At 35.4% G+C, this 22391-nt stretch overlaps 1 protein-coding gene and 1 pseudogene across 1 annotated transcript; both read left to right on the top strand.

Moving 5' to 3' along the window:
• The first annotated feature begins 4144 nt into the window (after positions 1-4144).
• LOC111879218 (histone acetyltransferase HAC1-like) lies at positions 4145-5581 on the top strand (annotated as a pseudogene).
• A 4893-nt stretch (positions 5582-10474) lies between these two features.
• On the top strand, positions 10475-15420 carry LOC111879230 (G-type lectin S-receptor-like serine/threonine-protein kinase At4g03230). Its single transcript, XM_023875701.3, has 8 exons — positions 10475-10943; positions 12101-13069; positions 13282-13443; positions 13582-13772; positions 13850-14060; positions 14178-14415; positions 14592-14742; positions 14825-15420. The coding sequence occupies exons 1-8, from the start codon at positions 10586-10588 to the stop codon at positions 15134-15136; spliced, it is 2592 nt and encodes an 863-aa protein (XP_023731469.1). The 5' UTR covers positions 10475-10585; the 3' UTR covers positions 15137-15420.
• The last annotated feature ends 6971 nt before the right edge of the window (positions 15421-22391 follow it).

Raw genomic sequence — 22391 nt, 5'->3', positions numbered from 1 at the left:
TTTGTTAGGGCGAGGTTGGACACAGATTCATGGGGAGCACCGAGGTAGTGCTCAAGACTACCAGGTTGATTCAGTAGGTATGCGACCGGTTGCGAGTCGTGCAGAGCCGTTAGAAAAGTTATGTTGACCGGCGTCAATCGGACCATGAGTTTCAGGCGGGAGACTTCGTGTTATTGAAGGTGACACCATGGAAGGGAGTCATCAGGTTCCGGAAGAGGGGCAAGTTAGGGCCCCGATATATTGGTCCGTTTAGGATTATCGCCTGAGTGGGCAAGGTGGCTTATTGTGACCTTTGTAACACTCGTTTCAGGTATCAAATTGCTTTTTGATTTTTAGGGTTTTAGTCTAGAACTCGGCAATTTGGGAAGCTCTAAGTCGTCGAGTAGAGTTCATTTATTAGACGCGAAATTTAGGACCTACTCGACGAGTTGGAAGGCCCAATTCGACGTGTAGGCGCTGTAAAGGGAAACCCTAATTTTAGGGTTTACATCCTATATAATCTCCTTAAAACCTTGAGGCTGACCTTCCATCAGCCTCCAAACCCTAAGAATGTCTATCCTAAACCCTAATCTCCATTTTCTCTCATATTGTGAGCTAAAGTGACTTTTAGAGCTTAAGAAGAAGAAGACAGTGAGAAGAAGGAGAAGATCCAACAAACAAAGTCCTCACTCTTGAGGTTGACCATCTTGTGGACTGTTGTAAGCATTCAAGATTCGATTTTTATCTTAGAGTACGGCTAGATCTTGAGTTTCCTCTTCATTCCTTATCATTCTTGTTGATTGCATGCATGAGGTTCATAAAGTTTGCAAATTTATGAATCTCCGGGGCAAAATGGTCCCATAGTGGGCTAGATCTAGCTTTTGGTCAAGCATGGATGCCATGCATGGGTTTTAGGGTACATTTTCCCTCTTTGGCCACTTTAACTTCAAGACATGCATTGTACATGCATGTCCATAAAGTCTCCATCTTTGCAACGTTTTGAGGATTAGAAACTCCTCTGGAAAGGAGGGATTCCAGATCCCTAAAGGCATTCAAAGTGGTTCTAGATGATAAAGTTGGAAACTTTATCCTTATAGACACCTTAAGATCTTAGATCTAAGCCCTAGCGTCCCTGCAATCGACGTATCATCCGAATGTGTAAACAGGGGAAAAAGTCGACGAGTTGCTCTGGTAACTCGACGAGTTGGATCAGGTTTTCCCGTCTACTGGATATTGAGTGAACTAGACAAGTTGATGAGACAACTCGGCGAGTTGGCTAGGGTTTGTCCCGGGTTTTTGGATACTGAAGGAACTCGACGAGTTGCTAGATGCACTAAACGAGTTGGGGTTAACATGGACTGTTGACCTTGACTGTTGACTTGGATATTGACCAGGGTTAACCAAGTTTAACCTTAATGGTATTTCTAGTATTTCGGGATTTTGACAAGTTGTCACATGATGATTGTAGACACTTGAGTTAGAGCTGCAAGTTGGGACTTATCTTATCAGCTTTGCATTTATTGAGAGGTGAGTCTTCTCACCATACCACACTACTAGAAAAACAGCCTTTTACGACGCGCAATCAATGACACGCGCTGATAGAGGACACGCATTTGTACGTGCCCTAAAAATTGTTGTTAGTTTTCCAAAATATGAAGCATAGAAGACATGCATTTATGTGTGCCCTACAATTAGTGTCCAACAAAAAAATTAAAAACACGGAGGGCACCTACAATAAAAAAGTGTGTCGTGTAGAATTGTCGCTTTATAATTTTTTTCATTAACGCGCGTTCTTCAATTCTTTAATTGCAAAGGGGGGAATGAAATACCAAAAAATTGAAAACCCCGCCTGATACTCTCCTCCTTCTTCTTTGTATGTTGTGAAATCCTCTTCAATCAATAGAAACCCTAAAAGCATTGTGTGGGTTCCTCATATGCGATTTTTAGTTGTGAAGTTCCTGAAATCATATTTTTGACTTCGATATGCGATTTTTCTGAATTGGTATTTGGTGTGTAGAAGATCGATATTCTCATATTTTTGAAGTTCTTAAAATAATCTTCCATCAAATGAAACCCTAAAACCCCGCCTAATACCCACCTCCACTGCCTCTAACCCACACCGAATCTTCAAACCTCGCATGATGACGATGTACATGCGGTGGGGATTGTCATTCAATGCGGCGAATGAATCAGGAGCGAGGGGTCCTCGCTCTTAATGGCTGGTTTCCAGTTGCAATTGACTTGGCAAACGAGTTTGTTGTTGAAGAAACGAAAGAACGATCCTCCATTAGGGTTCAAGAATCTCGGTAATACCTGCTACCTCAACGCCGTTCTCCAGTGCTTAACCTATACTCCTTAATAGAGGGAAAAAGGAAATCCCCAAAAAATTAGAAAACCCCGCTCGTTTCTCCTCCACCTTTGTTTCCCTCTTTCATCTCACTCACAACGCCGCTGATTGAGGATTATGCGAATCCTCAATTTCCTCATTCGCTCCTCGCCGTTTCCATCTGCCACCATCCCTTGCCGTCTCCTTCCATCTCCAGTCATGTCCTCACCAAATCGACAAAAGAATGCGTGCTTTGAACTGCACCTCAAAAAATTAGGTCATGTCCTCTCGCTCACAAAGCCGACGATTGAGGATTTTGCTACTCCTCAATCGCCTCCTTCTCTCCTCGCATTTTCCGTGTGTAAGCCTCCTTCAACGTCTCCTTCCATTTCCGACATTCTACTTCTCCCATGTACATTCTAATTCTCCCCTGTACATTTCTGTTACTTTGATAATAATTTGATCTCGTCCATCACTCTATACAAATTCATGGCCAAATACAATTGTAAGAAGGTATGTACCCTGTCTTGTCTTTCACATTGATCTTGGATTCAAGATATATTCACCTAATTTTAAATGTTAGCAGTTGGTATTCTCTTCATCAACAACTGTGTATAGATAGCTGAAGAAAATTCCATGTGTTGAGGACTTTGAACTCAAGGCAATGAACCCATATGGGCGCACAAAGGTAGTAGCCAATGAAGAGTTTATATAATTGATACAAATGTTTGAAATTTTATTGTTTATATGTGTGTTGGTTAGCTGTTCCTTGAAGAGATTGCTCGAGATATTCATAATGCAGATTGGGAGTGGAAAATAATACTGCTGACTTCTCTTGTGGCTTCGTTTTTTGATTGATGGAAATCAAAGATTCCATTAAAGAAGAAAGGTTTTCCAGCAGCATATGAATCAACCTTTGAAGCTGAAAAAACACCAATGTATTTATTTGGAAGGAATGGAATTTGTGATTGGAGTTGAACTCTAGGGGAATTGGAATCTGAAGAAATTGTATTTTGTCATGTCTTTGGTTTGGCAAGAAATGGAATAGAATTCATAAAAGTCTCAATTTACTTTAAATGGAATGGAATTCAATAATTAAAATTGAATAATTTTTAGGAAATGGAATAAAATCCATCAAAGGTACTTAGACACTTAACTCTTTTTTTTTCTAGGGACAAAGTCGTCTTTTTATACTTTTCCTTTCCATGTAGGTAGTTGCAAGAGTCTGGAGAGACGGGCAGAAAAAGAGAGTATACATCTATAGGTTTTTGAGCACCGGAACTATTGAAGAAAAGGTAACAGAAAAATTACAAATATTTCTACTATTTTTGCATTTTCTATTATCAGTTTAGTTAAGAAAAGGGTAAAATTTATTCAACAAACACTAGCTAAGTAACATTCAGGTATTTCAGTATTTGTTACTTCTTTTTGAACATATGAAAATGCTTCTTGATGAATAATAATAAATATCACACCTCATGAATTCAGGGGACAAATCTCTCTACTGAGGATCTACGGGATCTATTTACATTTCATGAGAATGCAAGGCAAGTTTACTTTTTATAAACTGTATTCTTCATGCATTGGAGGTGTGTGTGGCATTTGATTCAAGTAAAGATATGTAAAAAATATATAGTCAACTTATATTTTAACAAGATATTAACAATAATGGTAATATTGGTTTTATAATGTTGTTATAGAATGATTTGGTGCACGGATGGGGTTTGGATTTTGCACTTCAACCATGAAAATTAAAAACTAATACTTGCAAAACTAGTAACTAGTAACAAAAGTAAAATCTATTTTTCAAATGTTGTTATAGAATGATTTGGTGCACGGATGAGTAGCTCCAAAGAAGGTGATGGACATTGTTAGACGCCTAGAAGAAGGCCTGCTCAAGACCGCAACCACAAAAGTAAAATCTATTTTTCTTTGCATTGAATTTTGAAAAAATCCATCTAGTTGATAACCGGAAACATATCCGACTAAAATATACAAATTATTATATGTTTTAGGAGGAATACATGAATTTAGATACATTGGAAAACCATTTACATATTCTAATCAGACGCCTCCCGTTGAGCAACCAAAATCAACATTATCAGCAACAAGGCAATACTCCTGTTCCCATGGGAACAATGATTCCAAATCCAGGCATGACACAAAGTGGGAACTCAAATATAATGGCCACATGATGCCATCACCTGTGCACACAGGAAACCTTATACCTAATACCACCCGAATTTCCAGTGGGATGCAAAATGGTTCCTTGGGGTCGTCTGATGGTAAAATTTGTCTCTTATTATTTTATATTATCGACTTTTCTTCTACTTTGTATCAAAACATTGGATCCACTTTGGCAGGAGGTTTGATGAATGGTTATCAACAGTCAACATCAAATTTTTCGAGTGGAAACAGTTTCATTTCATCAATGGGGGCACAAAGAATGGACAGCCAGATGATACCTACTCCTAGATTTAATAATATTAATACTAATCAGTCTTACATGAACAAAGATATGTCCAACAATGTTGTTGGGCTATCGACTATTGACTCAACAATGGTATCTCATTCTCAGCCACTGAACCAGAAGTAGCAAGTCGGTGGCCAAAACATTCGCATATTACATAGCCTTGGGAGCCATATGGGTGGGGGAATCAGGTCTAGTTTACAACAGAAAGCTTATGGCTTTTCAAATGGCTCAATAAACAACGGATTAGGAATGATGCCCAATAATTCACCTATAATGAATGCTTCAGGAACCTCAGAAAGCTATGTAACACCTTCTCATTATGGGAACATGAATGTCCATCAACAACAGATGTCACAGGGTACTCTCTCTCTCTCTATCTCTCTCTCTCTCTCTCTCTCTCTCTCTCTCTCTCTCTCTCTCTCTTTTCTTTTGGCATTGTAGTATCCTCTTTAATGTTGATGGGGTACTTAATATGTATACTTTGCAGGTGATGGTTATGGGAGTAGCACCACTGATTCTTCTCGAATAGGAAACTTTTATGTTCCCACAACCTCAAATACATCAATGATGAATAATCAAAACATGAATCCAGTAAGCTTGCATGCACTACATACACGAGTGCTCCTTTGATGGTCAATCAGTCAAATTTCGTCAATACTCAGCAGGCAGAAAAGATGAATTTCAGGTCTCAGCATTCACTACATGAGACTCCTATGCAATCTCAGCAGCATGTTCATTTTCAACAACTTGTTCAAAATCAAAGTCAACAGATGCAACAGAATCGACATTTGTCATATGGTTAGTCTCAATTGTTGGCTTTCAATGGCATGTTTAAAATTTTAGTTTGTAAACAATTATTTTTTTCAGTAATTATAGTAAAATAATATACAAAGTAGAGCTACAGATATACATTGTTTTTATATTATAATCTTATTTCGGTTTTAATGAGCTTTCAGTGTCTTATTTGTATTTTTAACTAAATTACAATTTTATTTTCTAAAAATAACTAGAAAATACATTTTTTTTATTAATCTTATTTGGATTTTAGTGAGCTTTTAGTATGTTTAATTTTTTTAGTTTGTAAATAAAAGTTCCATTAATTATATTTACATAATTAATGAAATTACATCACTTGTTAGTCGCAAAAGGAAAAATGAAATTACATCACTTGTTGAGGTAATCTTTATCTGGATTCTTGTAAAATTAAGTCAACTCTAATTTAACTTTTGATTCTAAAGACTAAAACAAGTTTAAATTTTGATGTGAATATGTTAAGATACACTAACTCAATCAAACTTTGAGAATTATAGCTCAAAAGCTCGTGATTCTCTAAGTAAGTTACCTTTTTACCCTTTGATGCCTTGAAAAACACTCCTTGTTTGTTTCCTTCATGCATATCACAAGCATCTGCTCGCCAAGTAAGTTACCTTTTTACCCTTTGACTTTCTTGGTCAAGGTAGTTGACTAATTTCTGTGTTGCATGGAAAAGAGTATTGACTATTGAACCCTATTGATTTTAAATCAAATTATCAAATCATATATAAACTACCCAAACAATATTCAAATTTTATTTTATCGCCTCAATTTTGCAGACGAGCATTGTGTTTACATTAGAAGAAGGCCCTAGGGTCTTGTTCAATGCTTTAGCTGTGTTTGCTCTAAAGGAGATCAACTTATCAAAAGTAAGTTATTTTTTCACCCTTTTATTTAATATTTTTGTGATTGAATAAAAGTCTTAATGAAAGTAATTAACAATCCTTTTTCTGTAAATGATGTTGTGATTGTGGGAGAGGTGTTGTGTTTTTCTCTGTTGCTAGGTAACCTTCTCAACAACAACATTCTACTTAAGCAGGTGAGTAATCAAGATTAAGGGAGACTTGTAATCATGTTTGGCATTCCTTTCCAGCACACATTAAGCAGGTGGTACGCACACAAGGCGTTGGCAGAAACAAATAACATGAAATGTTTCCAGTAAGAAACAGAGTTGTATGATTATTTGTTAGTTTTATAGGAATGTATAACCCATGTTAGCAATGTATTATTTTTGTTTAACATTTGAATGATTTTTTGTATGACATTATAATTTGTTCAATTTATTTTATTTTTTGAGTATGAAATTTTATTTTATATTATGCAAATTTATAAAAATTAACAAATATATAAATTTTTTTTAAACATTTAAATTTACGATACGCAAAAATATGTGTCATCTTCATTTATGACATGGCCTTTCTTGACAGGGGCTTTCTTGATACACACTGCGTGTCATTAACACGTGTGTCGTAAGGTTACGACACGCGAATGCGTGTCATCTTCCTTTATGACACGACCTTCCTTGATAGGCATTGCGTGTTGTAAACGCGCGTCGTAATTACGCGTCGTAAATGAGCGTCGTTAAGCGCGTCGTCTCTCTTTATGACAGGGCCTTCCTTGACGCGCTTTTACGCATCGTCTGAGCCTTTTACGACGCGCAATGAGCATCGTAAAAGGCTATTTTTCTAGTAGTGCCAATGGGTCCAAGGCACCAAGGCTGACCCATTTCATGATATATGGACTGATAGTTGATTATGTGATATGTCACTATGACATTTGTATGGAAGTCCCCAGGGGTTTCCCGTGGAAGTATATTAAGACCATGAGGAGGTTCCTATGGTATTTGGTATAAGTCCTTGGAGGGTTTCCACGAATTCCTAGTATGTTTACATGTTTAGCTCGTATTATATTTCTATGGTTGTTGTAGACCGTGTGGAGGTTCCCACGACAGTTAGCCAAGACCACGTGGAGGTTCCAATGGCGACTAGCAAAGACCATTTGGGGGTTCCCATGGTAGATAGTTAAGTCCACGTGGGGGTTTCTAGTGGCACTTGGTGTAAGACCTTGGATGGTTTCCATTACATCCTTATATGTTTGCATACATGGATTATATGTTGTATGTAGCTTATAAAGCTATTATGGATTATATGATTATGTGGTTGTGTGTGGTATGCTCTGAGGAACTCACTAAGCATTAGCTTACAGTTTGTTAATTTTTTTCAGATACATCTGAGCCTAAGGGAAAGCGCAAGGCTTGATGGCGCAACATGCACTCTCCGCCATTTGATTTGATGGGACACTATGATGTTTGAAATAAAATGTTAATGTTATGGATTTTTAAAACAATTGTCATTTTTACTTCATATTTTATGAGAATGTTTTGGTTAATTAAAAATCAAATTTTTATTTGACAATTTGGGCGTTACAATCCTGGTCCTTAGTTTTTCTCCATGCATGGTCTTAGATGTCTTAATGGGTTAAGAAGTTAGGGTTTTTGGATGATGAAGATTTAATAGCCATGCAAGATTATAAAGTTAGAAACTTTATGGTTACAGATATCATTTGAGGGTTAGATCTGGATTTTGGATGAAAGAGCTTAAAGGATTAAGCTCTTGATGGATTGGGAGGATGGCAGTCGTGTACGTTGGGTGTACCAAAGGGTATGCTGCGCATACGTGGTTAACCTCTCGACTTATGGTCAACACATAGTATGCCCCACGTACATGTTAAGTGCGTCGAACATACTCAACTGAGCTAAGTCGGTCAACTCGGTTGACTTTTGACTTTGTCCAGGATTTTGACCAAGTTTGAACTAAGGGCATTTCGGGTATTTTGACTTCTAATTTGATATTTGGGTTCCTTTTAATTGTATATGTGACCAGTAGAGATAAATTTTAGATCAATGATCAGTGCAACTATTCTTTCAGACTGTGAGGTGAGTTTTCTCACTATATCCATGAGTCGAGGGCACTAATGTCCGCCCATTACTTGTTATGTGGAATGCTAGTTGTCTCTGTGATGCTTGCATAAAAGACTAGGATCTAGGCCCTGGCAATTGTATGAATAACCAGGATCTGGCCCCTGAAACTTGTATGTAAGACCATAATTTGTCCCTCAACATTACAAGGAAAGACCATGGGGGTAGCCCATGGCACTTTTATGTAAGATCGAGATTTGGCCCTCGACATTGCAAGGAAAGACCATAGGGGTAGCCCATGACACTTGTATATTATGGTATGTGGTATTTTAGGGAACTCACTAAGCTTTGTGCTTATGGTTTAATATTTATGGTTTCAAGTACTTTCAGTTCGAAAGAGAAGGGCCCAACGTGACCCGACCTAGGACTTTTCTCTTTCTACCCTTCGGCCCAAAACACAATTCAAGGGTAAAATTTGTTAACTATCATTACCTCCTTCCACAAGAACTAAACTTTGCCTCCTTAAGGCCCAAAACCTTACACAATCGACTTCCGGTCCATGGCTCAGAAATGGTAAGAAATAGGATGTTACACACCAAATTTTCTTTCGTTTTCCCATTTGTCAAGTTTCTCCGTAAAGTGCTCGATTGTGGTTGCCAAATGATTAACAATGCCCATTAACTTGTCTATTTTACTGTCTTGTGAGGTGATGTGGTCTGCTTCCAGAACATGAGAGGGTGAGATGATGTAATCTGCTTGCTGAAACTGATACGGTTGAGGTGATGGGGACCGATGTTTAAAGGGACTCTATTGTATTGGTGGAGACTGCACTCTGTGCAAAGCCCAAGTCAGATAACATGTATAGAATGGCAATTAGATCTCAAAATTTGTTGCTTCAACAGCACGTGAAATGTTGTTTTCCTACAAAATAAAAACATTAACTTTAACTGCATATAACTTTTGTGATTTTTAACTATATATAACTTTATAAGGAATGTATAACTATACCAGTAACAAGTCTAATATATGTAAACATTGCTCGGCAATTAATTATGTTTTTATTCTCCATGCCCTCATTATTGGAAATTCATTTGCGGTGTGATGCGTATACCTTAAAGCTTCTGAAATGTCTCCAAAATCCATACCTAGTATAACTTTAAAATGTTATGATTTGTCGATAATTATAAACCTTTTAAAATGTAAATGCATAATATTAACTGCACTTAAAACTCACCTTAAACGGAAGTTGAAAACCGATCACTGTATACTTAAATGTCTTCGGGGAACCCACATTGTCCTGATCTCATAAATATCTGTGGATTTTTCCAAACACGAGTCATAATTGTGTTGACTATACATTCACAAAGACTTACTACATTCAAACCTATCATACTCATTTTAATTAATATAAATCATTTTGTGTTTGACTTCAACAACACGTGGAATGTTGTTTTCCTATGAACCACCCATAGAACATTTGATGACTTATTTAAGTTTTGGTCATTTTAAATAATATCCTTAAAAGATAATGGCTTAAAGCGATCATCATTATGGCTTATACTGCGACAAAAAATTATTTAATAAATTATATAAATTTATTTTTTCATTTTTTTTTAAACAACAAATGTATTCCTAAATTACTTATATCTAATTCCCACATAAGACCTCAAGGAAAGTCTTTTCATTTATAATTATATTTATCACACATTGTCGCTATATTTAAGGGTCTCTTTGCAATAAACTTTTTGGTGTAGGTTTGCCGTCATAATGATTGAAAATTAATTTTGTTATAATAGATTAGTTATTAATGTCATTTCTTATAGCATATAGCCATCTCTCGTAAAAGTTAGTGGAATAAGAATGATAGTATCCAATCACAAGCCTGTAGCTTTAATAAGCGACAAAAACCACTAACCATCAGTGCAATAGTAAAGTTGGACGTACTTTTTATTAATCGATTACTTTGACACAAATAATTGAGCTCTTTCTTCTCTGCATACGCACCTCACAGTCCTCACTATCGCATCATTATCCATTTATCAAACAGTTGCTACAAACTAAATATTCAGAAACTACGATGATATCTTTAGTCACGAATACAGAATTCATCTCCTTGTATATATTAATTCTGGTGTGTTGTTGCTACTGTATTTCAGCTAAAGACAACATAACGACTGGGGAATTTATCAATGATGGTCCTGATTACTTAGAATCTTCTGGGAAGAAGTTTCAAATGGGCTTCTTTCCACATGGAAAAACAGAAATAAGAAGATATGTGGGGATATGGTATACGAGGGATCCAAAGACTGTTGTGTGGGTTGCTAACCGTGATAACCCATTGATGGATTCCACTGGAATTCTTACTGTTGCGGAAGACGGTAGTGCTAAGCTGTTAAATGGAAAACAAGTTGAATACTTCTCTACAGACATTTCAGGTAAATTTAATTGGACCAATTAATTAGTTTTGTAAAAGTGAAGTTAGGGGTTGTTTGATAGCACAAAAACCGAGTCAACCAACCCAGTAAGAAGTACATTTGTTGTGGAATTTACCCTGGAATATCATATTAATTAATCACTTGCACTTAATTGTTATCGCATTTCGCATACAATGTTTGGCCTCCAAAATCCTTAGTGGTTCATGATAATTGAACATTCTCGTGTATTTAGAACCAACCAATTCCAAAAAAGTTATAAGTTCGCTGGATAAAAAGTAATCCATCAAAACTGACGTATTCTATGATATAATTAAGTCTGCGCTTGTTATGTCATCCAATATTCGCATATTCTCCTACGTATCATGCTTATGGCATATATACTGTGATCGAGTTATACTTTATATATATGGTCATAAGAGCTCCTAAACCACATAAAAGTATAGGGATGGTTACTATTTGGATAAAGTTGAATCGTGCAAATGGACAATTTGGATTGGACTATTTGGTTTGGATATTTGGATTGATTTTCAACAAAACCGAATTATTATTTTTTATTTCGGATTGGTTTTGGTTTATAAAATAATAACCGAATAAATATTTATTATTTATTTATTTATAATATATATCTATAGTTATTTATTAATTTTGTAATTTGTTTCTTCAAAATGGTTCAAAACGTTTCACCCGATAAAAAAAAACATTAATATGCATTTTCTCTCAAAAGTTTTCTATCTATAAAATATTTAACTATAATATATCTTCTTAGTAGTTGTTTATAAGTTTTAAATCACAATTAAATACTTTTTTTTCATTTCTTCTGTAAAGTTGGATAATATTATAATTATGTATTGTTTTAAAATGTTTTGGTTTTTGAAAACCGAATTGTAAAAAACAGATCCGACCGAATTGTAATCGGATCAGGTCAGATCGGATTTGAATTTAGTTTGAACTATTCGGATCTATGTTTTGAAAAAACCGAAATCAATTTGGATTCACTTGATTGAATTGGATCAAACTGATCCATCCAAATCAACACCCCTATAAAAGTAAGTAGATACATTCATTGATCACCTATATATCTAATACAATTTCCATGATATTATGCCTTCAATTTAATTTTATGGGAATTTGACGAACTTTCACCGTGGGGTTGCCAGTTGGAGCTTCTTCAACGGCACTGAAGTTGTTGGATGACGGAAATGCCATATTAATAAATGTTATATCAGGAAACATATTATGGCAGAGCTTTCAAACTCCAACAGATACTCTTCTTCCTGGAATGAAGATGGTCGATAATAACTTAAAGTTGACATCATGGAAAAGTCGAGAAGACCCAGGGTCTGGAAGCTTCGAGTTTCAGCAAGACCCTGGTACAAACCGATACTTCATTTTGGAGGAATCAACCAAGCTTCGATGGAAAAGTGGGAACAAGTCGACGAAAAGTTTTGATGAGAATCAAATTTTCACTCAGGCATTCTTGTTGCTGTCAAACAGTACTACCACAAAAACACGATCCATCATTGGGAAAAAATGTTACACGTATTCTTCCTGCATAAAGGATGAAAGTTATCTGGTGATCGAACCTTACTCAAGGTTGTTAATGAACCATACAGGGCATATACAATATCTTAGCTGGCCTCAAAATTCAACTCAATGGGTTTTGGATTGGCAAGAGCCCAAAGATAACTGTAGCGTGTATAAAGTGTGTGGCTCATTTGGGATTTGCAGCGAAAATAAGGACACATTCAAATGTAGTTGCTTACCTGGATTTGAACCAACTAATTATAATTCACCTGATGATTATAGTGCTGGATGCAAAAGATCGTCTGAAATCAGCTGTCTCCCAGGAAGTAATGACGCATTCCTGACAAGAACTATGATTAGTATGGATGATACAACTTTGCCCTTCTATAAATCAGAGAATGAATCAGCATGCAAGAAGAAGTGCCTTAAAGACTGTCAGTGCCTTGCTTATTCTTATATTTCTCAAAACAAGCTGGGAGGCTTAGTGGATGAAAGTCGCAATGTGGAGAGCTCTGGTTGCTGGTTCTGGAACTCTGAACCAGATAATCTTAGAGAGAACGGTGTACATACTATCTCCTTTCGTGTTTCTAAGTTATCAAAAGGTATTTCCTTCATTCTTGCACAGAAACTATTAATGTTTCTAACTAACTCTATCTATCATAGTATTTACAATTGCAGAAGAACGATGCAGACAAAAAAAAGAGTTCATTATATATCTCTGCATTTGAAATTATGTATGTATGTATGTATGTATGTATGTATGTATGTATGTATGCGTTCTATATAAACTCATATTGCGTCATTTCATATGCAGCACCTATAATTAGTCAACCACCCGAATCGGAGCCAAAGCCAACAGAAAAATCATCATTTGTGAAACGTGTTCTTGCTATTGTTATCATTGTTTCAACGCTGGTGCTTTTGTCATTGTGTGGCATTAGCTATATTTTATACAAAAGATTAATGAATAGAAGAGGTAAGTCATTATGCATACTCCAGATCGATGTAGACAATTACTTTTCTTTGAAACACTCTATGTATAATTATTTATCATGTGAAACTTAAAATCTGAATTTAAGGCTTACCCTTCACTTGTCCTATCATGAAAGCACAGAAAACAACGAATTGCATTCGAATGATACACGGAGACGTATGAAGGAGTTACTCGATCCAGATCACTCAAAAGAAGATGACAGAGAAGGCATTGATGTGCCATATTTTGAGCTGGAAAGCATAATAGCTGCTACTGATGACTTTTCAGAGAAAAATATGCTTGGACAAGGTGGTTTTGGGCCTGTTTACAAGGTAACAAATTAAGAAACTATATTTTCAAGTTAATTTTCTTCCAATTCAACCAATTATAATTAAGTACTTTATTATAGGGTAAGCTTCCTGGAGGCGAAGAAATTGCAGTGAAGAGGTTGTCAAGCCTCTCTGGACAAGGTTTGCAAGAGTTCAAAAATGAGGTTATGCTTATTGCTAAACTTCAGCATCGAAATCTTGTTAGACTATTGGGATATTGCATCAAGGGAGAAGAACAGATTCTTCTTTATGAGTACATGCCAAATAGAAGCCTAGATACATTTATATTTGGTTAGTTCATTTCTCCATTCATATGATTAATTATATCCGTAAATACATATATATAGACTGTTCAGTATAAATAGAATACAAAGAATTAATATGAAACTTTATTATTTCCTTTGCAAGATCGAACGCTGTGCGCATCACTGGACTGGAAAATGAGATTTGAAATCATTATGGGAATTGCTAGAGGACTTAACTATCTTCACCATGATTCTAGGTTAAGGGTTATTCACAGAGATTTGAAAACAAGTAACATTTTGTTAGATGAGGATATGAATCCAAAAATTTCGGATTTTGGCTTGGCCAAGATAGTTAAAGGTAAAGATATGGAAGCTATGACCAACAGAGTTATCGGAACCTTGTAAGTATTTTAATACTAGCACTCCTTTTTATTAAACAGGATTCCAACTTGATGTTGGAGATAGAAGTGGTTATCTTTCAAATTTAAAATTGCTATGGATTTTCCCCGTTTATGTCAATCCAGAACTTTACACATCGGGCTCTTCTAATTGGCAATATTCTTTCTTTGTTTCTCAGTGGCTATATGTCTCCAGAGTACGCACTAGATGGGCTGTTCTCAGTTAAATCGGATGTTTTTAGCTTTGGAGTAGTGATGCTTGAGATTGTAAGTGGAACAAAAAATACAGGATTCTATCAATCACAGAGAAGTCTAAGTCTTTTAGGACATGTAAGTTCTATAAGAACTTCGAAGTTGCTACCTACATTAATTAATTAGTAGTTATATATCTTTATGTCTACAAATATCTCAGGCATGGAATTTATGGAGAGAAGATAAGCCATTTGAGTTGATGGATAAAGTACTAATAGAATCATGCAATTCGAGTGAGGTATTGAAATGTATAAATATTGGACTCCTATGTGTACAAGGAGACCCTGATGATCGTCCTACCATGACCAAAGTTGTTTTGATGCTTGGAGGTGATATTGTCACACTCCCAACTCCAAAAGAACCAGCCTTCATTGCAAGAAAGGACAATGCTACTTCCTCTTCCTCTAGTTCTTATAAAACAGATACGCAATCCAAAAATATGTTGACAATCACTAAGTTGGATGGACGCTGAAAGGGTAATTAATTTGTCAATGGCCTGTGTTTTGGTTTATCGATTGATACTCACTTTTCTAGTATTCTACTGTGATCCTCAACTGTACAAAGGTGTCTCTTGCATAAAGCATGTTGTTAAGTGGTTTTTCCGGGGTTAAATTTTTTAGGTCATTCCTTTTCTATCTAATGTACTTAATCACAATATGTACTTTAGTAAAACTGTTTAGTTTGTTGGAAGTTAGTAAGATCAAATGTATATATGCTAATTATTAAAGGTAAATTAAATGCACAAATTATGAGCTATGTGATTGTGGAAAACTATATATAATTAAAGGGACAAAGTATTGATATAACTTTCTACTCCTCACTGTCTAGGAGTGAAAACAAACTGTTACAATTGAGACGGCTTGGAGACTACTTCTATTTATAACCTACAATTCCTAATGTCAAATTGATATAGCTACAATACATTATTTCATTGCAAAGTAACACAAGACATATCTCCTTATATCTTGGAAACATGAAAAATATTTAGAATAATATAAAAAGTACAAAGATATGTTAATTCTTTAATCAAAAAAAAAGTTATAATTCCATAAAAGTATCATTCCTTATCCTTAATAAAGTTATCATTCATTAACTTATCATTCCTAATGCTATTCATTCCTAAGTTATCCTTCATTGAGCCATCATTCCAAGGTTTAAACAAATGTTTTCGGTTTAATATCACGTTCTCTCTCTTAAACTGGACCAAACTCGATCTGTCACTTTGAGTACATTCACATGTGTATTCTTCACATGCATCAATGATAGTGTGAAATATTCGTCTTTTGCTTCTTCAAAAAACTTTATAGTAATTTTTCATTCGTCTATTCATTCCAATTAAAATGGAACTTTGTGGCGATGTACTTTCTTTTTCAACGGATTATCGAGTTCTTCATCAATGTAATTGCCAGTTTGTTTTCAATAAAAGGTTTAACCGATCCTTTGTGTCACCATTATCCTTTTTGCTAGGAAATTTTGTACTTTGTAAACATCATTTATTGTGATACCTGTAACTCTAATTTGATACGACGCACTATGGTTATTCAATGACTACAAACTGAATCAAGATCCACATGTGAAGTCCAAAACTCTATACAAAACATTCCAATTAGTCAATCATGAGTTGAAAACCCTAGAAATCCCGGTTCAAGTTCACTATGGACTAGGATCCTCTTACTGTGCCTAATGGACCAATAAACTTTCAATTTGACTACTTTGGGCCTAGAAACCCTAATTAGGTTCTAATTGGACCCACATTCATAAAACTTAACATTTTGGGCCAAGTGAGCCTAAAATGATTCATTTTATTCTTAATGGGCCAAGTTGGGCCAAAATGATTACATTTGCCCTAATGGGCCGTAAACCCTCTTAATTGGGCTTCATTGGGCCGTGAACTCTCCTAAGGGCCCAATGCGCCAAAAAATAATTTTGGGCTTCATAAATTCGAGCAAGCCAAGAATGGGCCTAAAGTATTGATTCCCCATCCCTCTTAAGCCCAATTCTCAGCCCACTATGCTTATTAGACAAAAAAAAAAAGGAAAAGTGAGGAAATTTGTGCATTAGCCACCTCATGTTTGCATGGTGGTCTTCCATGCAAACATCACCTCAATCTCTTCTCCCCCCCCCCCCTCTTCTACTACCCTCGGCCGAAACCCTCATCACACACCTCCCATTTTTCTTTCAAACACCTCCAAACACTCTCAAGAACCTCTCCATCTTTCTCTAAAATTTTCGAGCTTTGTGGGTGCTTTCAAGAGGATTCTTCATCAATATCACCATCTTTGGTAAGTTCTTGCTTAGATCTATGATTTAACTTCTTGATCTCCTCAAAAATCTCTTCTTAATTCATGTCATTTCGTGATCTTGCTTCTTAGAACCCATCTAAATCCAAAAACTTCTCAAGGAGCTTGCTAGGGCCGAGAATCACACCATCTCTTTCCATTTCTTCTTCAAACTGAGAACAACAAATCAAGGTGAGTTCATACCCCCTTGTTTTCGATTTTATAAGGTTTTAGGGGAGAATACAAGTTGTTATGTGCTATATCTATGTATTTGTGCATGTCTATGTATGTTTTCTTGGTTTATGTTGTAAAAATGTGATGAAATGATATATATCTCGAAATCTCTAACAAAATAGGTGAGATATGTGAACTAAAGACACTTCATACAACTTACTATAAAGATAAATGTGTTAAACATGTGAAGATTCATAAGAAACTAAATAAAATCTTGAAAAATGGCCATTTTTGACAAATGACCATAAAGATGAGAGTTTCTTGGCATTTATGATTTTACAAGGACTAAAGGAGTCATTTTCATAAAAGAAATGGGTTTTTACGATATTTTTGGTGATTAAGGGGCCAAGAACGTAAATTTGGTATAATGGGCTTTTCGGTTTTAGTGGGTCAAAGTTGTAAAAATTCTGATTTTCATGGATTAATTTGCTATTTTACACAATTTTGAGGCTAAAATGGAAAAAGTACGGTTTTATGGGCTAAAAATGACACTTTATTCAAATTTGGGCCTAAAATGTCATTTATACAAAATTTGGGCCAAAAATGTAATTTTTATCAAAAATGGGTCAAAGTTTTCATTTTATCTAAAAAGGGGTTGAAAATGTAAAAAATTTTATATTATTGGGCCAAAAACATGCATTTTTATTCACTTGGGCTAAAAATGTAAATTTTCATGCAATTAGAATAAAGGTGTAAATCCTCATGTTATTGGGCCTTATTGGTCCATGTACATGTTTATTGGGCCTTATTGGCCCATATACATGCTTTTGGGTCTAAACTATATATTACATATCTATTAGGCCTTAATGGCCCATATACATGTTAATTAGACCTAAAACTATACATTATTGGGCCTTGGTGGTCTTTCATCATGTCTATGAGATTTCATACATACTCATACATAATCATTGGATTTTTCAAACATAAAACGTACACATATAACATTATATAGCGTACGACAATATTCGTGTAATATACTACTCGTGAACAACTTGAGGATCTAGCGAGACTTGTCGGTTGACACCTTTGAGTGTATGATCGTAGCATCTAGTTATAACCAGAGTCTCCTGGAGGGAGAGCGGGAGTTTGTGTATAGATCTATACGGGGTGACACCCCACACTTAAGTTGTTCGCTACAGCTAGACTAGGCAAGTCTAGGGTGACAAACCTTACCAAATCAAAACCGGCGTCTGAAAACGCCAAGATAGGCAAATTAGTCATTATCAAGCATGGTTGTAACAGCTCACACAGAGACTAACTCCATCAAAGATTCGGTATACTTATACTAATCTTGACGATACTAAAAACATACATACATCCATACTCGGTCTTGGGATTTTATGACTGCAATACTTATATAAGCAGAAAATATTGGATTTTCTGGGATAAATACAATTATACATTACCTTCTACTCACATAGAAAACACATGATTCTTATCTGGATTACATTTTTGTTATTTATACATTTTAACAGCAGCAAATACACATGCATTAATACTTGATTTGATACATCGTTTTAAAACTAATTTACAGAAAATAACGGATTTTCTGGTGTTTTACAAACCGTTACAAAACTTGTTATTCAAATATGTTTATGAACTCACTATCATTATAAATGTTGACGTTTTAAAATAAATTGTATTCTCAGGGAATTGGTAAGCGGAAGAATCAACAAGATTTTGAAATTTGTGTTGTGTACTGTTAAACACTATACCTTGAATGTTTTGGTCATGTAATTTGAAAATATTGTACTTGATGTATTCAATGGCATTTGTATGATTATATGTGTGGTAATGATAATGTAATGTTTCATTTATATTCATTGTGATGATATTTCAAGATGAAGTCACGCATAAGCCCCCGAGCGTTTCTGCCGTCTGGTTCGGGGTGTGACAGATTGGTATCAGAGCATTGTTTATAGTGAACTGGCATATTTAATCATACATAATATGCAACTATAAATACAATGGGACTAAAAAAACTCTGAATAAATACACACCTAGGTAAACATTAAAAACAATAACACTAAAAGCCTTTGGAGGAAATTGAACACTATGATTAAACCCGAACAATTATGTAGTCATATTGGGTATAAATGTAGCCTGATTAACTATATTTGTTCAAAATATGACCAACATGTGTTTGGGAGTAATCATAGCGGGAAATGGATCTTGAAACTTACCGCGTTTCCAAATAACTTTAAGGAACTCTAACTTAAAATACTATAGGATTAATTCTAGTGTAATTTATTCTTAGTATGTATCATTTTTTGGGCAGACGCTATGGCCAGATTCCATCACCCAGGAGATCCTTATTTCCCCAATCATGGAAATAATGGATGGCTGGAAGAGCTAGAGGAGGAACCTGGAGAGGACCCTGCAATGGGTCAGGAAGCAGGACCAGGAGTGGAGCCAGAAGAGTATATGGAGACAGATTATGAGTTTGGGGAGTCCGATGAAATTATGGAGGAAGAGGGAAACACTGATGAAGTTTCTAGTGAGCCTCCCACTCCGGATACAGTACAAGAGCACATTGCGATACCACAGAATCACATCGATAGGACACACGCCCTAGAGGAGGAGGTTGCCACTCTTCGGCAACAGTTGTTGGCAACAGAGGCACAAGTCGTACGAGCTGAACAAGAGAGGGACGAAATTACCAGGGAGATAACTAAGATGGCAAACTTTATGGCACAACATTCGACATATGATTACGCCACCCGACACATCTTGTCACAATTAGGATAAGCCATGTCTCTTACTAGTATTATGTATCTGCTATGTATCACTCTATGTACCATCGACCTTATGTTTAAGTGAAAACACTACTGATAAGGTCGCCATGCTAACGGGTCATATGTTTCCTATGTATTGTATGCCTTTTGGCAAATTTTCATGTATTAAAAACGATTATTATTAATGGAAATGTTCTATGTTTTATCGTGACGTTGTTATCTGCTATGTGTTTTACTTTCTTGTTTTATGTTAATACATGAAATCACTTAGATGCACAAATCGATACTCCGAGTCAGTGGCATTCTAATCTGGGAATGCAATATATACTCATCATTTCTCTGTTCCATGATAGAAAGATGCCTCAAAGACCAAACCGTGGGAATAACGCGACACCAACCCCACCAGAAATAAACTCAGTCGCATTTCAAGCAGCAGTTTCCGTTGCGGTCACTACAGCGCTTGCACAGATTCGCAACGGGAACAACGGAGAAGGCAACGGGCAGGGAACCAGAAGCACAAATCAAGGGACAAACCAAGGAACCGTAAGAACCTGCACCTACAAGGATTTCACCAACGCCAAGCCTCGGACCTTCAACAGGATGGGAGGCGTAATAACCCTAAAACGATGGATTGAGAAGGTGGAATCAGTGTTTGAAATTTGCGAATGTACGGATGAGTCTAAGGTCAAGTTTGCGGCCTGCACGTTCGTTGATCAAGCCCTCTCTTGTTGAAATGGTCACATAGAGGCCATGCCACTCCCGGTGGCGAACGCAATACCATGGGAGGAACTTAAGGAGATGTTGTTAGCTGAGTACTGTCCCAGGGGAGAAATTCAGAAATTGGAACAAGAACTGTGGAACATCACGGTTCAAAACTCTGACATTGATGTGTGCATAACAAGGTTTAGTGAGCTGTCTCTTTTGTGTCCTGGAATGATCACATCTAAAAGGAAGAAGATCGAGAGATTTATCTGGGGATTTGACCGCACCAATCCAAGGAAATGTAATTGCAGCAAACCCGACCACGTATGATAGCGCAAAGAGGCTAGCCAAGAAATTGTATGATCATGGCAACAAAAGGGGCCCCACACCACATGCTCCAGCCTCATCCACAAAAATAACCCAAGACAATACTAAAAATTGGAGGTTCTATAATTGGGTTTCTTTTTATTAACGGAGTAGTTATTATTAATTGAAAATTAGTTTCACTAAAAATTCTATTATTAGTCATATTTGGTGATTCAAGTGATAATAAATGGATAAATAATTTATCGATATAAATTCTATCATCTGTTTTAAACGTAATACTATTATGAGAGTTTGTTAATGCATAATTTATTTGATATGTAATAGTAAATGGATGATTACCTTTTAACATACAATTTTGTCTTAATAATTTATATCGTATGGTAATACTATTATTTAGATTTTTATTTTTAAGACTTAATCCTAGTTGAATATTAATGTAAAGTTTTATTTTTCCTTCAATTAAATTACATTTTCCTTTTGCTATAATACTTTCTTGATTATTAATTATACGAGCATCTCTAATTTCTAATTCTAATGGTGTATCTAAATTACTAAAAATACTTTTTAAAATTACTTGAATAGTTGATATATGAATATAAGTAATTTTTATTCTATCTACTCCTTTTAATATTATATAATCTATTTCTAATTTGTTGTTTATTTATTATAGGTATAACAACATTTCCTTGAGTTGATTCAATGGGTATCGGTTCTTCTCCTATAATTTTTCCATAATATATAATATTTTTCTAGAAAAGAAGTTTTTTAATGTGTTATTTCTAAACTTATGTTTTTCGGATAGTGTAAATTTTGATTTTCTTATAGCATCTTTATTGATATTATTTTTATTAATTAAAGCGTCAAAAGTATATCCAGATTCATTTTCTTCATTGTTAATAATTATTGGTGAATTTTCTATTTTTTGAGACATATTTAATAGTTTATAGCTTTAAAAATAATAGTGAAGTTTATTATATCTACTATTTTTTATGATGAGTATGACAAATGATAACATTTATAATGATGTTTGATGAATATTTTTTCTTATGAACAAGCGGATGAATACTTATATTTATAATAAAAATGATAAGAACGAAACTTAGCTCTGATACCAAAGTTTTCAACATAATATTATTGACGATTATAACAATAAAAGTGGATGATTATATACCTGAATGATGCGTCGGAATAATCTTGATGATGGATTATGTTGGTTAATTTTCAACATAATATTATCGACGATTATAACGATAAAAATGGATGATTATACCTTAATTATGCATCGGAATAATCTTGATGATGGATTATGTTGGGTATATGAATGATTATATGGATGGTTTTGGATAATATGGATAGACGCTCTGCTATTCAGAAATAGAACAACTATTTCAACAGAGGAAGAACTTTGAGATCAACTAAAGTCTAAAAACTCTCAAACTTAACTTGTTTA

This window comes from Lactuca sativa, chromosome 8 (assembly GCF_002870075.4).
Source record: "Lactuca sativa cultivar Salinas chromosome 8, Lsat_Salinas_v11, whole genome shotgun sequence".
NCBI classification, from domain to species: Eukaryota; Viridiplantae; Streptophyta; class Magnoliopsida; order Asterales; family Asteraceae; genus Lactuca; species Lactuca sativa.
Note: the sequence above shows the minus strand (reverse complement) of the source record. Positions and strands in the feature narration are given on the sequence as shown.